This window comes from Acipenser ruthenus, unplaced genomic scaffold, assembly GCF_902713425.1.
Source record: "Acipenser ruthenus unplaced genomic scaffold, fAciRut3.2 maternal haplotype, whole genome shotgun sequence".
Classification (NCBI taxonomy): domain Eukaryota; kingdom Metazoa; phylum Chordata; class Actinopteri; order Acipenseriformes; family Acipenseridae; genus Acipenser; species Acipenser ruthenus.
In genome coordinates, this window is record NW_026708488.1 from 4,103 (window position 1) to 22,878 (window position 18,776).

Here is an 18,776-nt window from a genome sequence, read left to right on the forward strand (position 1 = left end):
ATCATTCGTGAGCAGAGGCGGGCTGTTAATATGTCGGGTAAGCACTGAATTTCGCCGACTGTTATTGAGAAAAATAATACATTTCAGTATTTAGAATTGAATTTTCTCTATATATATTTTTCACTAAAACTCTATATATAACGTTATACTATAAGAACCTATGCAATAGTCAGCGTGCCCGCAAACAGCCAAGTAAGATCAATTTATGCCCGTGCCCAAATTACTTTGAGGACCACTGCTGTAAAGTCAAACTGATAACGGTTGGCTAATAAAAAAGCACGTACTAAACTAAACAATTTGCCTATTTTTTAAAACATTTTGTGTCCTTTTGGCTTGCCGTAGTTATTTGACGAAATAAAAAAAATCTTATGCTAACTCAAATAAGAAAAGCTGAGTAGCGGTGCGAAAAAAAGAAAAATCTCTAAACTCAAACTAGCTAAATCCGAGGAGGTTATAAATAGTACCCCAAAACTCACTAAACTCTTTAAAAGTCAGTGTCAGAAGAATGAAAGTGAGGAAGAGAGCCACATGAGTCAGAGGAGCAAGCAGAGCGCGGCGAGTCGGTTAGCGCTGGGTGCACAGCCACTACAGCAGAGGAGAAAAACGAGAGCCAGCCATTGAACTGCCAATTTAAGGCGAGAGAAACTGACGAAACAGATAATGCTATTGCTAGCTCTGATACGGCATATTGGGGTCCGATAACTGAGGAGGTGAGGTCGCACTAGGTGAGCAAGTGTCCCCTTATTTGCCAGTAAGACAGTAATTTTTCCGCCTCAGAGAGAATTTAATGAATTACTGAATTTAATGACTCAATCATTTAACTCTCATGTTCACTGAACATGACCTGCTTCGCCAACTGGACTTCACGGACATTAGTAAGGAATTATTTTTTAAGTTTTAAGGCAAGAAAGCATAAGATCTAGCAATGGTAAGTCAAATGTGTCTTTATACTTTGCAATGTTAAGGAGGCTTGAGAGTAGCGCCGACTACACTATGTTTTTGTCTAATGATGTCATATCATGCTGTGCTGCCTGATAACATGGTCCCACCGACTACAACTAGCGTTGATTTAATTCGAAACGATGCGGTCGGTAATGAGAGCTTGGGGGGGGGGGTTCTCCAAGGGGGCCCCTGAAATGTCAGTAGCCCTGGGCCCCCAAATACCTTAATACGGGCCTGCCTATTACAGTAGTTCTGTCGAATCTCTCCAGAATGTTATTCCTCAAGTCTGTGTGTTAAAGTGAAAGGCAGATTGAAGTTATCTTGATCGTTGCTCGACGATGTGGGCAGACTGGCTCCGACTCCTGGTTCTGTTCTACTTTCTAATTCTTCTGGCCCGTTATCTGGAACAGTAGCACCGCCAAAACTCTCGCTGACAAGTTGTTCAGGTTCATTAGGTGTTGTCGTTACTAAATTTTATAGTATTTAAAACCGAAATGTGATAGTCTCGGAATGTTTTCCAGCAGGCATTTTTCACTAGCTTGCTTTTCCTTTTGTTTTATTCGTTTCGCTGCACCGCTGAGTTTTCTCCATTTTCTCTCTCTCTCTCCGTCCTCCTAGTGCGATCATGGGGCAAGTGGATTGGATTTTAAACTGTAAAATAGCAATTTTTATTTATGTATTTAATTTAACCAGGCCGCGGGTCCCCTCGGCAGCTCAGGTCCCTGGACAAATGTACCGCCCCCCCCCCCCCCCCCCCCCCCCCCTTAAATCCGGCATGTGTGTGTCCCCTCCCCCACATGCGTGCGTGCGTGCGTGTGTGTGTGTGTGTGTGTGTGTGTGTGTCCTATTTCTCTGTGAATTCTGCATGTATAATGCTCGTGAATGTGAGGAATGCTTGCAGGCTGTTCTCATGTATTATTGCAGGGGAGACTGGACCTGTCCGAAGGGACTGGGGGTGTACAAGTTTAGGGTTAGGGTTTAGTTGAAAGGGCAGCGATATAGACTTCTATGCAAAGAAAAACGACTGTTACAAAAAAATATGGGGGGGGGGGAACAAATATTCGAAAGGTGAAATATAGGTTCCTAGGGGGAGTTAATATTTGTTTCCTGGGGGAACAAATACTCTGACACCGGTACAAAATAAATCATGGACACAAAATACATCACATAAATAAACACTTGTTTACAAATGTGTCTGTCACTGTGTGTGTTACTGATTTTGGTTTATTATTTTTTCCTTCAGATTAACGGATTGGTGTCGACTGGATCTTACGTTCAGAGCGGACAGAAAGACAAGGCTGCCTCCCAGTCTCGCTTCACTGCCAGTTACGACCAGAGTGCTCATTAAACTGGGACCAGTAAACCTCACACACTGAGCCACTGCTTTTGCAATCTGAATTTTACATTCCAAAAGATGATTTTTACAAATTAAAAAAAAAAAAAATGTTAAGACGTCTTTAAATAGCTTTAAATAAAAATCTACACTGTTGGAAAATTAAAGTGTGTGGAAATTCATGATTTTTATTTTTCTTTTAGTGATTTATAGCTTAATAAAATAATTTGATAAATATGACCTGCTTGGAAGTTGCATTAGCTCTCAGATGTCCAGTTTTTGAAAGATGTTCTCGCAGACCTGGGTTTGACATGATCACTGGATTAAAGGAAGTTCTGTTTCTGTGCCTCGCACTCGGGAAGGCTGCTGAACTCCCCGCCTCACTTCACCTCTGCAGTGTCTTCTGGGTCATGTTACTGGCTGACGGCATGCCAGTCAGCAGGGGGAGCAGCAGCTGATTGGTTAATGACAGGAAAGAAGCCAGCGAAGGGGAGGGGACAATTTCACCCTCCAGATCAACAAGGAAGTGCAACCCTAACTGAAACCATGGCTTGCAAACGGAGATTTCTTTAACCGGGTGTAGCACTGTAGCACATATGTTTGATTGCTGACTATAGCAGCTAGACTAGAGCACAGTGTTTGATTGACTATAGCAGCTAGACTAGAGCACAGTGTTTGATTGCTAACTATAGCAGCTAGACTAGAGCACAGTGTTTGATTGACTATAGCAGCTAGACTAGAGCACAGTGTTTGATTGACTATAGCAGCTAGACTAGAGCACAGTGTCTCTGTGAAGAATCTGCTCATGGACCCAACAGGCTTGTTATTGTTGAGAGTTATGTGTGAAGAATCACAATTAAAATGTCCAGGTTAAGGATACAATTCATTCATATGTGTAATGGTCTCATTTAATCAGCACTCTGCTGTCATGAATGTCTTTCTTTTTACGAGTTCAAGATTGCCGAGGTAAACAATTGAGCAGTAAATCACACAACACCGTTATATCTTTTATACATTTTATCAAGAAAGAGAGAAAATAGATGCGCTACAAAAACAGAACAGAAGATTCATATCAAAATAGCAGAAATCAGTTCACTGAGTTTAGCAATGAATAATATTCAGGGAGCATCTCAGCTTCAGTGTAAATATTGATTACATGGAAAATAATGCATTCATCTATTGTCTAGAAAGTCTTTTATCATTATTTATTTATTAGCAGGCTGGGTGGAGAGAGGGTGAGTAGAGAGGGCAGGGTGGAGAGAGGGAGTGTAGAGAAGGCAGAGTGGAGAGAGGGAGAGTAGAGAGGGCAGGGAGGAGAGAGGGAGAGTAGAGAGGATGGAGGAGAGAGGGAGAGTAGAGAAGGCAGGGTGGAGAGAGGGAGAGTAGAGAGGATGGAGGAGAGAGGGAGAGTAGAGAGGATGGAGGAGAGAGGGAGAGTAGATAAGGCAGGGTGGAGAGAGGGAGAGTAGAGAGGGCAGGGTGGAGAGAGGGAGAGTAGAGAGGATGGAGGAGAGAGGGAGAGTAGAGAGGATGGAGGAGAGAGGGAGAGTAGAGCAGGCAGGGTGGAGAGAGGGAGAGTAGAGCAGGCAGGGTGGAGAGAGGGAGAGTAGAGAGGATGGAGGAGAGAGGGAGAGTAGATAAGGCAGGGTGGAGAGAGGGAGAGTAGAGAGGGCAGGGTGGAGAGAGGGAGAGTAGAGAGGATGGAGGAGAGAGGGAGAGTAGAGAGGATGGAGGAGAGAGGGAGAGTAGAGAGGATGGAGGAGAGAGGGAGAGTAGAGAGGATGGAGGAGAGAGGGAGAGTAGAGAAGGCAGAGTGGAGAGAGGGAGAGTAGAGCAGGCAGGGTGAAGAGAGGGAGAGTAGAGCAGGCAGGGTGGAGAGAGGGAGAGTAGAGAGGATGGAGGAGAGAGGGAGAGTAGAGAAGGCAGAGTGGAGAGAGGAAAGAGTAGAGAGGATGGAGGAGAGAGGGAGTAGAGAGGGCAGGGTGGAGAGAGGGAGAGTAGAGAAGGCAGGGTGGAGAGAGGGAGAGTAGAGAGGACAGGGTGGAGAAAGGGAGAGTAGAGAAGATGGAGGAGAGAGAGTAGAGAGGATGAAGGAGAGAGGGAGAGTAGAGAAGATGGAGGAGAGAGAGAGAGTAGAGAGGATGGTGGAGAGATGGAGAGTGGAAAGGGAGGGGATTAATATATCAGAGGGAAGAGAAAGAGAGAGGAGAGTAGAAGATGAGAGAAAGAGGGATCTGGAGATGGAGAGGTGGAGGGGAAAGAGAGAGGCAGACAGGAAGGGAGAGTAGGAAAGGGGGTGTAGAGAAATAAAGAGGAGGGGCTCAGGGTAAGAGGGTGGAAGAGAGAGGATTTTTTCTCATCAGCCCAGAAGAGTGCAGAGAGAGTGTCAGTGAAAGTGAAGAGGAGATTGTCTGGTTCAGACAGCAATGTGTGTTTAATCTGCAGCGCTGACAGGGTCTGGGTCAGGGGACTCCAGCACAAGGTCTATATTACTGTAAGTACAGAAGAATGAATAGAGTTTCTCATTAGGATTGAACTCCATGTCAGTGAAAGTGTAGATGTGAGATCTGGTCTCCACATTGTAAAAGGAGAGCTGCCTTTCCTCATAATCCAGATACACCCCCAGCTTCAGGGGCTTCAGGCTCCGGGGGAGGGGGGTCTGGGGGTCAGTGAGAGCAGTGAACCCACCTCCACTCCACCACTCCACAGTCCAGTAACCCTGCTGGGGGGTCATGCTGATCCCCCCCTTCCTCTCGGCAGACTCTCTGCTGACTCCTAATATCCACCATGTATTCCCCCCCACCTGCACCTGCCAGTATCGTCTCCCCGAGGTGAAGCCCTCCCTGCCCAGCACACAGCACCAGCGATCAAATCTCTCTGGATTGTCAGGGATATCCTGCCGTGTCTCTCCCTCTCTCACTCGTTTCCCCTTCGCAGACAGGATGAGCTGGGGCTGTGCTGTATCAGGGTCCAGAGTCACATCAACTGTGGAGCAGAGAGGAGACATCATCATCATTATTATTATTATTATTATTATTATTATTATTATTATTATTATTATTATTATTATTATTATTATTATTTACACAAAAAGGGTTAAAAAAAAAAAAAACTGGCCTAACAGGACATTTTCTTAACCAGCCAAACCTTAAAATGACGTCTCAGACAGATTATTATTATTATGAGCAGTATTATTATTATAAAATAATATAAGAGAAAAGAGGAACGAAAGAAAGAAAGAAAGAAAGAAAGAAAGAAAGAAAGAAAGAAAGAGAAAGATGACAAAGGCAGAAGCTGAGCCTCTTACTTCAATTAAAATTAATCTTGAAATAATAATATTTTCTAGATATAAATATTAACTAAACCCTGAGATCGCCTCGTACAGTAAAGTCTCTTAAATCGACAGGCTGAACTCAAGTCAGTTTGGAATCGCAGTTGGAATTGTAGCAATTCTTCGAATTTCAAACTGTAGCAGTGTTCTGTTGTCATGGAAACCGCAGTGAACGCAATGAGCCGCGAGATACGCGATCCTGAAGAGGGGAGAAGAACAACACAAACTGAAAGTGTGAGAGAAAACCCTGACGGAGGCTCTTCCGTGACCGGCGAGTGAACAAGATCTGGAGCCCAAACATCTTAGCCTTTTCAGACTAGCACACTCGAGCCGAGCCGAGCCGAGCCGAGCCGAGCCCCCCCAGCGCGGGTGTGTTCACACTGCAGCTCAAAGAAGCAGCTGCCTGTGGAACGTGACGTCAGATTCCACGGACACGCGCGCACAGAGGAGTGCTGTGGATTTGTTTTGAGAATGGATCCCGAGGTCGGACTGTCCCAAACGATAAAGTACCAAAAGATTTCACACGAATACACAAATATGGGTTTGTGTTTCACATGCTGCTGACTGCAAATACAAACCGAATAATTTCATTTCATATTATTAAAGTTAGATTAACTACTACTAATAATAACTTTAAAAAGTTACAGATAGTATTTAAAAATGTCAGTAAACACGTCAGAAAAATAGATTTAAAGCAGGCCTATTAAAAACAAAATCTAAACGAAACATGAAAGAGATTTTTCTGTACAGCTTTTTTTTATACATGCAATGTTAATAGATGGGATTTTTTAAAATGACCGAATTGAATGTGATTTTCAGATACTTTGCACATTTCCAATATACGGATCTTATTTCTTTATTTATTTATTTTCTGTTAAGGACTGGTTTATAAAGCAACCACAAAATAATATGCGCGATTACTGATCACCTTATTCATTAGAAAAAATGGTAATGCTTTATATTACGTGGCATAAATTAATATTAAATTGATATTAAATTAATGTTAAATTGCACATTAAATTTACGTTTAATTATTCCTTGTTACTTTCCATTGACATTTAAGTCAGGACACACACCAGTGAGGAGACCCCCTGGAGCCACAGGCCACACACCAGTGAGGAGACCCCCTGGAGCCACTGGACACACACCAGTGAGGAGACCCCCTGGAGCCACAGGACACACACCAGTGAGGAGACCCCCTGGAGCCACAAGACACACACCAGTGAGGAGACCCCCTGGAGCCACAAGACACACACCAGTGAGGAGACCCCCTGGAGCCACAGGACACACACCAGTGAGGAGACCCCCTGGAGCCACAGGACACACACCTGCGAGGGGCCAACCCACCCCTCACCCACACAGCACAGCACGACCCAACACTGCCTGAGCCATTGCAACCAGGAGCAGCACAGCCCAACCAGGACCAGCCAGACCCAGAGCCCCTCCGCGCACCAACCAGCCGCAGCACCAGCTCAGCTACGCTGGAGCCCTCTGTCAGCCAGCCCCCCTGCCACCACTGAGCTGGGCGAGATAAAACAGCTCCTCAACACCCTCTGCTCAAGACTGCTGGACTGAGGGACCCGCAGCACTCGGGTAGGACACAGGAAACCCTAGTTTACCTGGGAAAATACCAGAAACGAATGGGATATGAATATGAAGAAAAACAATGTGTGTGTGTGCGCGTGTGTGTGCGTGTGTGTGTATCACTGCATAGACACATCTACATATTTACTTAATGTTGTAATTTGCATCTTCTTTTATTACAAATAATAGAAATTTAAAAGAAAAAAGAGAAAAGATGAGATCTCCTTCAATCAGCTGCTGAACATCCAGGGTCTGTACTCCTCGGTCTTCAGGCTGAAGAGCACAGACTCTGAGTTTGTTCTCAATGTAAATAATATTGATATTATGATCCTATTAGAGACGTGGTGCCGTGCAGATGTGCCACTCACTGTCCCTCAGGCTACAGGGAGATCATAGTGCCCTCCCTGAAACACAGCACAGTCACACACGGCAGGGACTCGGGGGGAATACTAGTGTGGCACAGAGGGGAGCTCGCCCAATCCATCAGCTCAATTAAACAAGGACAGACACACACACGGTTCAAAATAAACAAAAACGCAGTCCAAGGTGAAACTGACGTTTACCTGTGTGCAGCCTACACCCCTCCCTCCCACAAACTACAATGAGGAATATTTTCATACCCTCCACACAGAGATCAGCCATTTCCAGACCCAGGGAAATGTGCTGCTCTGTGGGGATTTCAACACCAGAACATGAACAGAGCCTGACTGTAGAAGCACACAAGGTAACAGCCATGTATTTGGACAAACCCCTCTGTACCTCACACCTACCTCAATCCACAGAAACAACCCTGATTGTATTGTGAACACAAATGGGAGGCAGTTAGTGCATCTCTTTCAAGCCTGGGGTCTGTACATCATTAATGGTAGGATCAGAGGGGACTCTTTAGGTAGATTCACATACTGCTCAGCTCTTGGGACTAGCGTAGTTGATTACGCCATCACTGACCTGGACCCCTCCTTTATTAATGCATTCACTGTCAGGCCACAAACACCTCTGTCAGACCACAGTCAAATTACTGTGTTCCTACAAAGAACAGGACAGCCCAGTAACACACTAATACAGCCATGCAAGCTGTACCATCTGAACCATACTTATAAATGGGCTCCAAACAGCACAGAGGAATTCGATAAAGCAACTGGCTCTCCTGAAATCACTAACCTTACTGACACCTTCCAAATCACACAGTGCCAGCCTAATGTGAGAGGAGTAAATCTGGCAGTTAAACACATGAATGAAATATTAGAAAAAACAGCAAGCAAGGCAAATCTAAAAAAAATGAACAAGTAAAAAACAATCAGAAGCACAAACCCAAAGAAAAATGGTTTGATGATGAATGTGAAACAATAAGGAAAAAACTAAGACAAGAATCAAATCAAAAACATCATCAGCCACACAACCCAGATTTACACCTCAGGTACTGCGAGACCCTAAAGCAACACAAACACACCCTGAAACAGAGCAAAGAGAAACACATGAACACAACCCTCACAGACATGGAGGAATCTATTAACCAAAATCAGTTCTGGAAATGTGGAACAATATGAACTCCACACAGAAACAAGAACTGGCAATACAAAATGGAACTACACCCACCCCTCGTTATATCGGCCCTCGCTATCCTGCGGATTCGGAAATATCGCGCTCCTGGAGTCGGCTCCCCATTTTTACTGTCTAGCTGCTCATGCCTTACCTGTAATATACAATCGGCACTTAGAATTACTGTGCGTTTTATTCTGTACTGCACATCACAAACAACAATATACAAAACAATTAAAAACAAAGCATTAATATCGTACTGTTATCATACACACATGCATTGCACAATAACACAAAGCTAATTAAATATATACTTGCTGAAGCGGTTTTTATTTTAGCCAGCAAGGTGTTCACGTGTGGCAGCAGCAATGCTCTAGCAAAAGCCACAAGGCAGTGACGTCAGCTCCCTAGCAACAAGTCTGTTGGGAGTGGATTCTTTCAATGCAGCGGGTTTGGGAATTTGAGAAAGGAGAGGAAGACTCATGAAATTAACTGGACTCAGGTTGATGAGAGGCAATTACCCTCCATAGTACGAATTAAAACGGTGTGCTGCTTTTTATTTGAAAAATGAGAGAAAGCGGGTTGCGTAGAGGATTTATACTGGACCCTGACGCCCCTGATAAAACGAGGGAGTGGATGTACAGTATTTGTTATCAGCCTATTTGTTTTTTATGGGTCTCTCGCTGTATCGCAGCACTCGATATATAGCGGATTTGTATTGGACCCCGACACCCGCGATATATCGAGTGGGTGCGTATTTGGAAAAAGTATTTTGAAAATCTTTACAAAGAAACCCAACAAGAAGATTTTACAACAGAGCAAAATTTAATTCGGGAAAAACTTAAATCATTAGAACTATCTGTTAAAGACAACCAAAATCCGCTTGAATTCCCAATTTCCCCGCAGGAGCTAGCAGAGAAGCTCCAGGGACTCAAACCCAGGAAAGCCTGTGGCCCGACAGCATCAGTACCGAGATGCTCAAACACAGCAGCCCTGAGCTGCAGAAGGCCCATCACTACACTGTATCAGCATCATGCACATCCCTATTTAAAACAGAACATGTGTGAAGAGTCAGGCAGGTACACATGGAGGTGTGACACAATCCTCACACTGTGTGAAGAGTCAGGCAGGTACACATGGAGGTGTGACACAATCCTCACACTGTGTGAAGAGTCAGGCAGGTACACATGGAGGTGTGACACAATCCTCACGCTGTTTGAAGAGTCAGGCAGGTACACATGGAGGTGTGACACAATCCTCACACTGTGTGAAGAGTCAGGCAGGTACACATGGAGGTGTGACGCAATCCTCACACTCTGTGAAGAGTCAGGCAGGTACACATGGAGGTGTGACACAATCCTCACAATGTGTTTTGCCATCGCCTTCATTTCTTAGTTAATTTAGTGAATAAAAATATCAAAACAATTGATATGATGTTGTAAAGATATCTCAGCAATGCGTTTATCACAGGAGACAGCAATGGAAAGAGTGTGTTTGTTATAAACACTAAAGCGTGTTCTGTAATTTAAACTTAAACACTGCTGTTATTGTAACAACTGCAGACGTTTTATTATGACATGAACTTATCAATACTATAAAATAATAAAACCTGCATGACCCATGTTGTTATTATTATGAAAAGCAATGGTTAGCTGTGTGTTTGTTGAAAACACTAAAGGGTGTTCTGTAACACTTCAAACCAGATAGGAGTTATAGAAATGAATAATAAATCAACAAGCATATCAGCCCCTAGCAAACAAGTAGTAAAGTGAACCAGCACCTGATGCAGCAAGAATCCATTTCCAGACTAGAAGAAAGAAAGAGCTGTCATTCATCTTCCCCGGGGACACCAGTGCAAGGTCTGTTTTCTCATCCCAAGTCCAGAAGAATGGATAGAGTTTCTTATTGGGCTTGAACTCCATGTCAGTGAAAGTGTAGATGTGAGATCTGGTCTCCACATTGTAAAAGGAGAGCTGTCCTTCCTCATAATCCAGATATACCCCCAGCTTCTGGGGCTTCAGGCTCAGGGGGTGGGGGGTCTGGGGGTCAGTGAGAGCAATGAACTCATCTTTATCTTCATCTCCATCCCACCCCACAGTCCAGTAACCCTGCTGGGTGGTTATACTGAACTTCCCCTTCCTCTGGGCAGACTCTCTGCTGACTCCTAATCTCCAGAATGTATTCTCTCCCACCCCCAGCTCCCAGTAGTGTCTCCCTGAGGTGAAGCACTCCTTGCCCAGCACACAGCGCCTGTAATCAAATCTCTGAGAACTGTTATAATCCTGCCTTTTCCCTCTCAATTGTTTCCCATCCACAGGCAGGGTGAGCCGGGGGTGTGCTGTATCGAGGTTCAGAGTCAAACTGTCAACTGTGAAGAAGAGAGGATACAACAATAATAATAATAATAATAATAATAATAATAATAATAATAATAATAATAATAATAATCCATCCATTATCTATAACCGCTTAATCCTATAGAGGGTTGCGGTGAGCCGGAGCCTAACCCGACAGACACAGGGGCGCAAGGTGGGACTCTACACCCTGGATGGGACGCCAGTCCATCGCAGAGCAACTAAGAGGCAATTTAGAGAGGCAAATCCACCTAGCCAGCATGTCTTTGGACTGTGGGAGGAAACCCAGTGAACACAGGGAGAACATGCAAACTCCACACAGACAGACCCCTGAGGCCGGACTCGAACCAAGGACCTTGGAGCTGTGAGGCAGCAGCGCTAACCACCATGCCAATAATAATAATAATAATAATGTTATCAATTATATGGCCAAAGGTAAAAAAAAAAGCAAAGTGGCAGCAAAGGGGTAATTGTTACTGGACTCCAGCAAAGAAACTCAAAGAATACAGCTGTTTACCAAACATGAAGACAGTTTACTCAAAGTGTTGTGTCTCTATACAGTAGGAATCTCAAATCTCAGTGTGGCATTCATATGAGGTCAATGCCATGGTCACCAGCACCTTTAGCATGCAGGGTTTACATGAACCTGCTAACATGAAGTCACTTTTTATTATAGATGTAAACACAGTGAGTGAGACGGGGCTCCTCGCTGTTCTTTTACCCTCCACTGTGAAAGGAATCCATTGAAGAGACACATACCTGCTGAGCTGAGGATCCACTTCCATTCTAGAACACAGAAATAAAGAGAGCATTATTTTACAATCACTCCTCCTGTACTTTCTACAGTTCAGAAGATGTGCAGCACACACTAACCAGGGGGGCTGTGCTGGGGTGAGTCAGGCTGTGGATTTCCACACACGCTACATACCTGATTTAAGGACCTCTCGCTTTACAGACTGTAAAAAGAAGAGAGCTGGATTACATTCTGCACACTGAGGTGTAAAATCTATTGCAGACTATCGTGGAGAGTTGCATGTAAATACAGTAGGGTTGCCAGGGGTGATAGGAAACAGAGAAATGAACTCCTCTGTCAGCTTGGCTTGTTCTGACAGCTCCTCCACCTCCCCGATAGCCAGCACACATCTCTCCAGAGAAATGAACTCCTCTTTCAGCTTGGCTTGTTCTGACAGCCCCCACCTCCCCGATAGCCAGCACACATCTCTCCAGAGAAATGAACTCCTCTTTCAGCTTGGCTTGTTCTGACAGCCCCCACCTCCCCGATAGCCAGCACACATCTCTCCAGAGAAATGAACTCCTCTGTCAGCTTGGCTTGTTCTGACAGCCCCCCACCTCCCCGATAGCCAGCACACACCTCTCCAGAGAAATGAACTCCTCTGTCAGCTTGGCTTGTTCTGACAGCCCCCACCTCCCTGATAGCTAGCGCACATCTCTCCAGAGAAATGAACTCCTCTGTCAGCTTGGCTTGTTCTGACAGCCCCCACCTCCCCGATAGCCAGCACACATCTCTCCAGAGAAATGAACTCCTCTGGCTCCCCTTAGCCCAGGTATAGTGCTTAACATAAGGATTCATTACTCTCCACACATCCTCCATATCATGCGCTGTTAAAACAGTAACCAGCTCCTTAACTGACCTGGGGTGAGGCTCTGGGCTATTTCTGTCTAGCTTGTTGTCAACTGTACAATTAAAATCACCAGCTAATAAAACCACTTCTTCAGTCTGACTCAGGGCTATAACTCCATTGAGAGTCTGAAAAAACAGCACCCTCTCTCTCCCATCGTTTGGTGCATAAATATTAACAAATATTGACAATTGAACAGAACAATTGGAACAATTGAAAGAACTGGTTGACATTCTGGAACCATTCCTTGATGCAACAGACCTAACTCAGGGACAGAAAGTTGTCACAATCAGTGCTGTGGTGCCATGTATCCTGTCATTGAACCACCACCGTCACAGTATACATTTGCAGGTTCGCTACTTGAGTGGCCTGGTAAAGGTACTCGAAGAGTCTCTAAAGAAGAGGTTTAAGGGGGTATTTGTCAACGTTCAGATGGAAGAGTGTTCAGACGATGTTGATGGTCTTCCCTTCGGAGACTTTCTCTACATTGTAGCAGCACTCCTAGATCCAGCTTTTTGCCTACTCTGGCTCAAACACGATGTCCTGGCACCAGATGATATCAAGGTGGAAGTGAAGAAACATGTGAAAGGTATTGCTATTGTTACCACATTTAATGCCCTCCCGTTTATTAAAATAAAACCACTTAAAGTTTTTAAGCTGTCAGGGGTGTTAGAAACAAAGATTGATGAAATGTAAGTTCCACCTGTGGCCAGTGTTAGGCATAATCAAAATCAACTCAGTAGTCAGAAGTAGCAGTGGCAGACTGAGCAATGAGCCGTGGGCCTGATGGTTTTAGAATTGATTTTGCCAACTTTTGTAAAACAAATTTATAAAATAATAAAATAATTATAATTAGGAAAGATTGGGTAACAAAAATAGTGAGTACTGAAGAAATCCTGTTGAGAACAAATGTGGAATGCATCATTGCCAGCCCTAATTTTGAATCACTTTGTGTACTTTTGCTTTCTTTTCCTCCAAATTTGTTTTAGATCAGCTTATTGCTGAGTTTGAGGGGATGAAGCTGACACTGGAGAAGAGCAGCAACAGCAGTGAGGAGGATGAAGAGCCAGCACATAAGGAGCCACGACTGTTTGCAGGGTACCGGCAGCGAAAGGGAAACAAAAGTGATGGGAAAATATCTATCTGAGCAGAACTAGGAAAATATCTTCAGCTTTGTGCTGATGATGGTACAGATGAAGCACATGCATGTTTACAGTTATGGTTTCAGCACCGAAAAGATTTCCCCCGGCTGTTCCAAGTGGCAGTGAAAGTATTAGCCATTCCTGCGACAAGTGCCCCTGTCGAACGAGTATTCAGCCATGGAGGCATTATAATGCGCCCTCATAGATCCAGATTAAGTGCAACAATGTTGTCTCTTGATTTTTTTGAAATGTAATAGTTCGCTTTGAATCATAAACCGAAGTGCCTCCACTCCTACAGGCATTATACTCACTGCACTGATGTAAGAAGTTACATAAAATAACTGTTTGGCCACACCATCTAAATTAATACATCATTCTGATGTATTTTTTATTTTATTTTATTATTAATTTTGCTATTTTAATTCAATGGTATTTGACCCAGAGCAGATGTTTTTGTTTTCAATACTGACTACAGCGAAATACACTGTGTTCCAGCACAGATAACAAAGAAAAATCAAGCCTTACCTTAAAGAGCTCAATTTGGAAAGGGTCCTCTGTAAAGCTTTACAAAGAACTTGATTTAATAAAACAGCTAATTAAAATGAATGAAGCTCTCGTCTCTCAATCCTTTTAAAGTTTTGTACACAGCTAGCAAGTTCATTTTATATGAGATTTTACACTAGACAAGAATACTGCGCTGACTTGAGACTTGACTTGAGACTTGTTGACAACTCTGACCACACCAGACTCAACCAAACCAGGTTGGAGCTCTTCAGTCTCTTGCTCCGCTCTTCTATCTACAGCGCTGTGATCCGAGAGTCCATCACCCTGGCTCCCCAGGGCTTCTTCCTTCTCGCTTTCAGTTTCTCTTACAGTCCTCTTGCAGTTCTTCACAATATGCCCTTTACGGCCACATTTAAAACATTTCATTGTTTCAGAAGAAGCAAAAACGATGTATTCGCTAACATCCAATCGAAACCTGAAAGCTACATTTAGCTCTCCATTCAGGTCGTTCAGAAGCATATATAACTGTCTTCTGAATGAAACTACATGCTTTAACTCAGGGGATTTACAACCCAGAGGAATCATTGTAATGCTTGACATTATTTTTCCATGACGGCTTAGCTCTCACTATAAGTTAGTTTTTCAGAAAAGGAGGAATATTAGAAATTGTTATTTTCCTAGCGGGAGCCGCAAGAGGCAGAACAGACACTAACACTCCATCAATAACCAAACCTTGCTGAACAATTTCCAAAACTATTACTTCATTACTCAGGAACACGACAACAAACTTGTTCATACGTGAAGCCGACTTGATATTCTCACACCGGATTACTTTTCTAAGTTCGACCACACATTTCTCAACAGGGACAGACACATTCACTACAATTTTTATACCATTTCTCCGTGTAATATTTTCAGAATTGGGACTTGATCTGCTTGGGACCCCCCCGACTTTGGCCATCACGGCCGTTAATTTAGAAAAGACCCAACTATTAATCAGTTTCTTTTTACCCCTCACTCACTCTGAGCTCCGCACTCTGCACACGCAGAGGAGAAACCGTCACTCACTCTGAGCTCCGCACTCTACACACGCAGAGGAGAACCACTCACTCACTCTGAGCTCCACACTCTGCACACGAAGAGGAGAACCCCTCACTCACTCTGAGCTCTGCACTCTGCACACACACAGAGAACCCCTCACTCACTCTGAGCTCCGCACTCTGCACACACACAGAGAACCCCTCACTCACTCTGAGCTCCACACTCTACACACACACAGAGAACCCCTCACTCACTCTGAGCTCCACACTCTGCACACACACAGAGAACCCCTCACTCACTCTGAGCTCCGCACTCTGCACACGCAGAGGAGAACCACTCACTCACTCTGAGCTCCACACTCTGCACACGAAGAGGAGAACCCCTCACTCACTCTGAGCTCTGCACTCTGCACACACACAGAGAACCCCTCACTCACTCTGAGCTCCGCACTCTGCACACGCAGAGGAGAACCACTCACTCACTCTGAGCTCCGCACTCTGCACACGCAGAGGAGAACCCCTCACTCACTCTGAGCTCCGCACTCTGCACACGCAGAGGAGAACCACTCACTCACTCTGAGCTCCGCACTCTGCACACGCAGAGGAGAACCCCTCACTCACTCTGAGCTCCGCACTCTGCACACACACAGAGAACCCCTCACTCACTCTGAGCTCCGCACTCTGCACACGCAGAGGAGAACCACTCACTCACTCTGAGCTCCGCACTCTGCACACGCAGAGGAGAACCCCTCACTCACTCTGAGCTCCGCACTCTGCACACACACAGAGAACCACTCACTCACTCTGAGCTCCGCACTCTGCACACACACAGAGAACCCCTCACTCACTCTGAGCTCCGCACTCTGCACACGCAGAGGAGAACCACTCACTCACTCTGAGCTCCGCACTCTGCACACGCAGAGGAGAACCCCTCACTCACTCTGAGCTCTGCACTCTGCACACACACAGAGAACCCCTCACTCACTCTGAGCTCCGCACTCTGCACACGCAGAGGAGAACCACTCACTCACTCTGAGCTCCGCACTCTGCACACGCAGAGGAGAACCACTCACTCACTCTGAGCTCCACACTCTGCACACGCAGAGGAGAACCCCTCACTCACTCTGAACTCCGCACTCTGCACACGCAGAGGAGAACCCCTCACTCACTCTGAGCTCCACACTCTGCACACACACAGAGAACCCCTCACTCACTCTGAGCTCCACACTCTGCAACCACACAGAGAACCCCTCACTCACTCTGAGCTCCTCACTCTGCACACGCAGAGGAGAACCCCTCACTCACTCTGAACTCCGCACTCTGCACACACAGAGGAGAACCCCTCACTCACTCTGAGCTCCGCACTCTGCACACGCAGAGGAGAACCACTCACTCACTCTGAGCTCCACACTCTGCACACGCAGAGGAGAACCCCTCACTCACTCTGAGCTCCGCACTCTGCACACACAGAGGAGAACCCCTCACTCACTCTGAGCTCTGCACTCTGCACACGCAGAGGAGAACCCCTCACTCACTCTGAGCTCCGCACTCTGCACACGCAGAGGAGAACCACTCACTCACTCTGAGCTCCGCACTCTGCACACGCAGAGGAGAACCCCTCACTCACTCTGAGCTCCGCACTCTGCACACGCAGAGGAGAACCCCTCACTCACTCTGAGCTCCGCACTCTGCACACGCAGAGGAGAACCCCTCACTCACTCTGAGCTCCGCACTCTGCACACGCAGAGGAGAACCACTCACTCACTCTGAGCTCCACACTCTGCACACGCAGAGGAGAACCCCTCACTCACTCTGAGCTCCGCACTCTGCACACACAGAGGAGAACCCCTCACTCACTCTGAGCTCTGCACTCTGCACACGCAGAGGAGAACCCCTCACTCACTCTGAGCTCCGCACTCTGCAAACGCAGAGGAGAATCCCCCACTCACTCTGAGCTCCATATTCTACAAGCACTCCCAACAGACACAGCGACAGACAGACAGCATGAGTAGATAGATAGACAGATAGATAGATAGACAGAAACATTTACAGTAATTCTACAAATAAAGTTATGAAAACAGTTCTTACCAAGTTCCTCACGAAGGCGCTGAGCAGCTAAAAAAATGAATCAGACAAAAGTGTGTGGTTATTTCATTTCCAGTACAGATTCAAATGAATCAGACAGAACAGTGTGGGGTTATTTCAGCTACAGTACAGATTAAATTGCAGTATGAAAAACACAACCAGTTAAATGAACAGGATGTCCATGTGAAAATGAATCTGCTATCTGCGAAGTATATGAAACATACAAACTAAAATTGTTACAATTTTCAACACCCCTTCATAAGGAAATATTTATATTCCTAAACCTTTGTGTCCAAATCCCCACCCCAACTTTTTTTTAAATTTAAATTTTAATAGATTAATTTATTTAACCATGAGATTTAATTTATTAATTTATTTAATCAGGTCTCATTTACAAAAGGGTCCTGGAAACAATAAAATAACAATTGCAATGTATAAAAACAATTATATTTATTATTATTTATAATCATTTCTAATGAGCTGGATTTCCTGTCCAGGGATGTCTTTATTTATGGGTGTGGTAGTTTAAGATACTGCTGCAGAAACCTGGAATGGGTTTTCAGCATCTCTTCATTAAGTGCTTTACTTACCCATAGGCTCAAACTGTCTCTCCATGGCTAGAAGAAAAACAGAACAGTCCATATTATTGTAAACCTGTTTGACATGTTTAAAATGCACAGAGCTATATGAAATGCCTCATGATAATGAAAAAGTTCATACCATCCATTCTTCTCTATTGGATCACCAGCAGAGGAATGGCTCCAATACTGAGAGCTAAAGTCAAGAAGAAAGCCACCATCCACCCAGAGACTCCTGGGAAAAAATCCTCTGGAAAACAACACAGCAGCTCAACACACTGGAACACACACACCCCTCCCAACACTGAGCCACACCCCTCATAGTGAGCATTCCACACACCCCTCCCAACACTGAGCCACACCCCTCATAGTGAGCATTCCACACACCCCTCCCAACACTGAGCCACACCCCCTCATAGTGAGCATTCCACACACCCCTCCCAACACTGAGCCACACCCCTCATAGTGAGCATTCCACACACCCCTCCCAACACTGACCACACCCCTCCCAACACTGAGCCACACCCCCTCATAGTGTGCATTCCACACACCCCTCCCAACACTGAGCCACACCCCCTCATAGTGAGCATTCCACTCACCCCTCCCAACACTGAGCCACACCCCTCATAGTGAGCATTCCACACACCCCTCCCAACACTGACCACACCCCTCATAGTGAGCATTCCACACACCCCTCCCAACAC

At 45.2% G+C, this 18,776-nt stretch overlaps 1 protein-coding gene and 1 long non-coding RNA gene across 2 annotated transcripts; both read right to left on the reverse strand.

The window, feature by feature from the left end:
* Positions 1-3,274: 3,274 nt before the first annotated feature.
* On the reverse strand, positions 3,275-12,695 carry LOC117414335 (E3 ubiquitin-protein ligase TRIM38-like). The gene is made up of 5 exons (XM_059021210.1): positions 12,678-12,695; positions 12,012-12,075; positions 11,843-11,869; positions 10,510-11,097; positions 3,275-5,260 (listed from the first exon to the last, which is right to left on the reverse strand). The coding sequence occupies exons 1-5, from the start codon at positions 12,693-12,695 to the stop codon at positions 4,710-4,712; spliced, it is 1,248 nt and encodes a 415-aa protein (XP_058877193.1). The 3' UTR covers positions 3,275-4,709.
* A 4,692-nt stretch (positions 12,696-17,387) lies between these two features.
* LOC131733548 (uncharacterized) lies at positions 17,388-18,320 on the reverse strand. Its single transcript, XR_009326354.1, has 3 exons — positions 18,215-18,320; positions 18,085-18,111; positions 17,388-17,524 (listed from the first exon to the last, which is right to left on the reverse strand). It is a non-coding gene; the product is annotated as an uncharacterized LOC131733548 (long non-coding RNA).
* Between the last annotated feature and the right edge of the window lie 456 nt (positions 18,321-18,776).

Excerpts from the sequence above, each read along its gene's own strand:
- LOC117414335 (XM_059021210.1), bottom strand. Across the intron at positions 11,870-12,011 it reads GCGAGAGGTCCTTAAATCAG|AATGGAAGTGGATCCTCAGC; the intron begins GTATGTAGCGTG and ends TCTGTGTTCTAG. Across the intron at positions 5,261-10,509 it reads ATGGATTCTTGCTGCATCAG|TTGATGTGACTCTGGACCCT; the intron begins GTGCTGGTTCAC and ends TCTGCTCCACAG.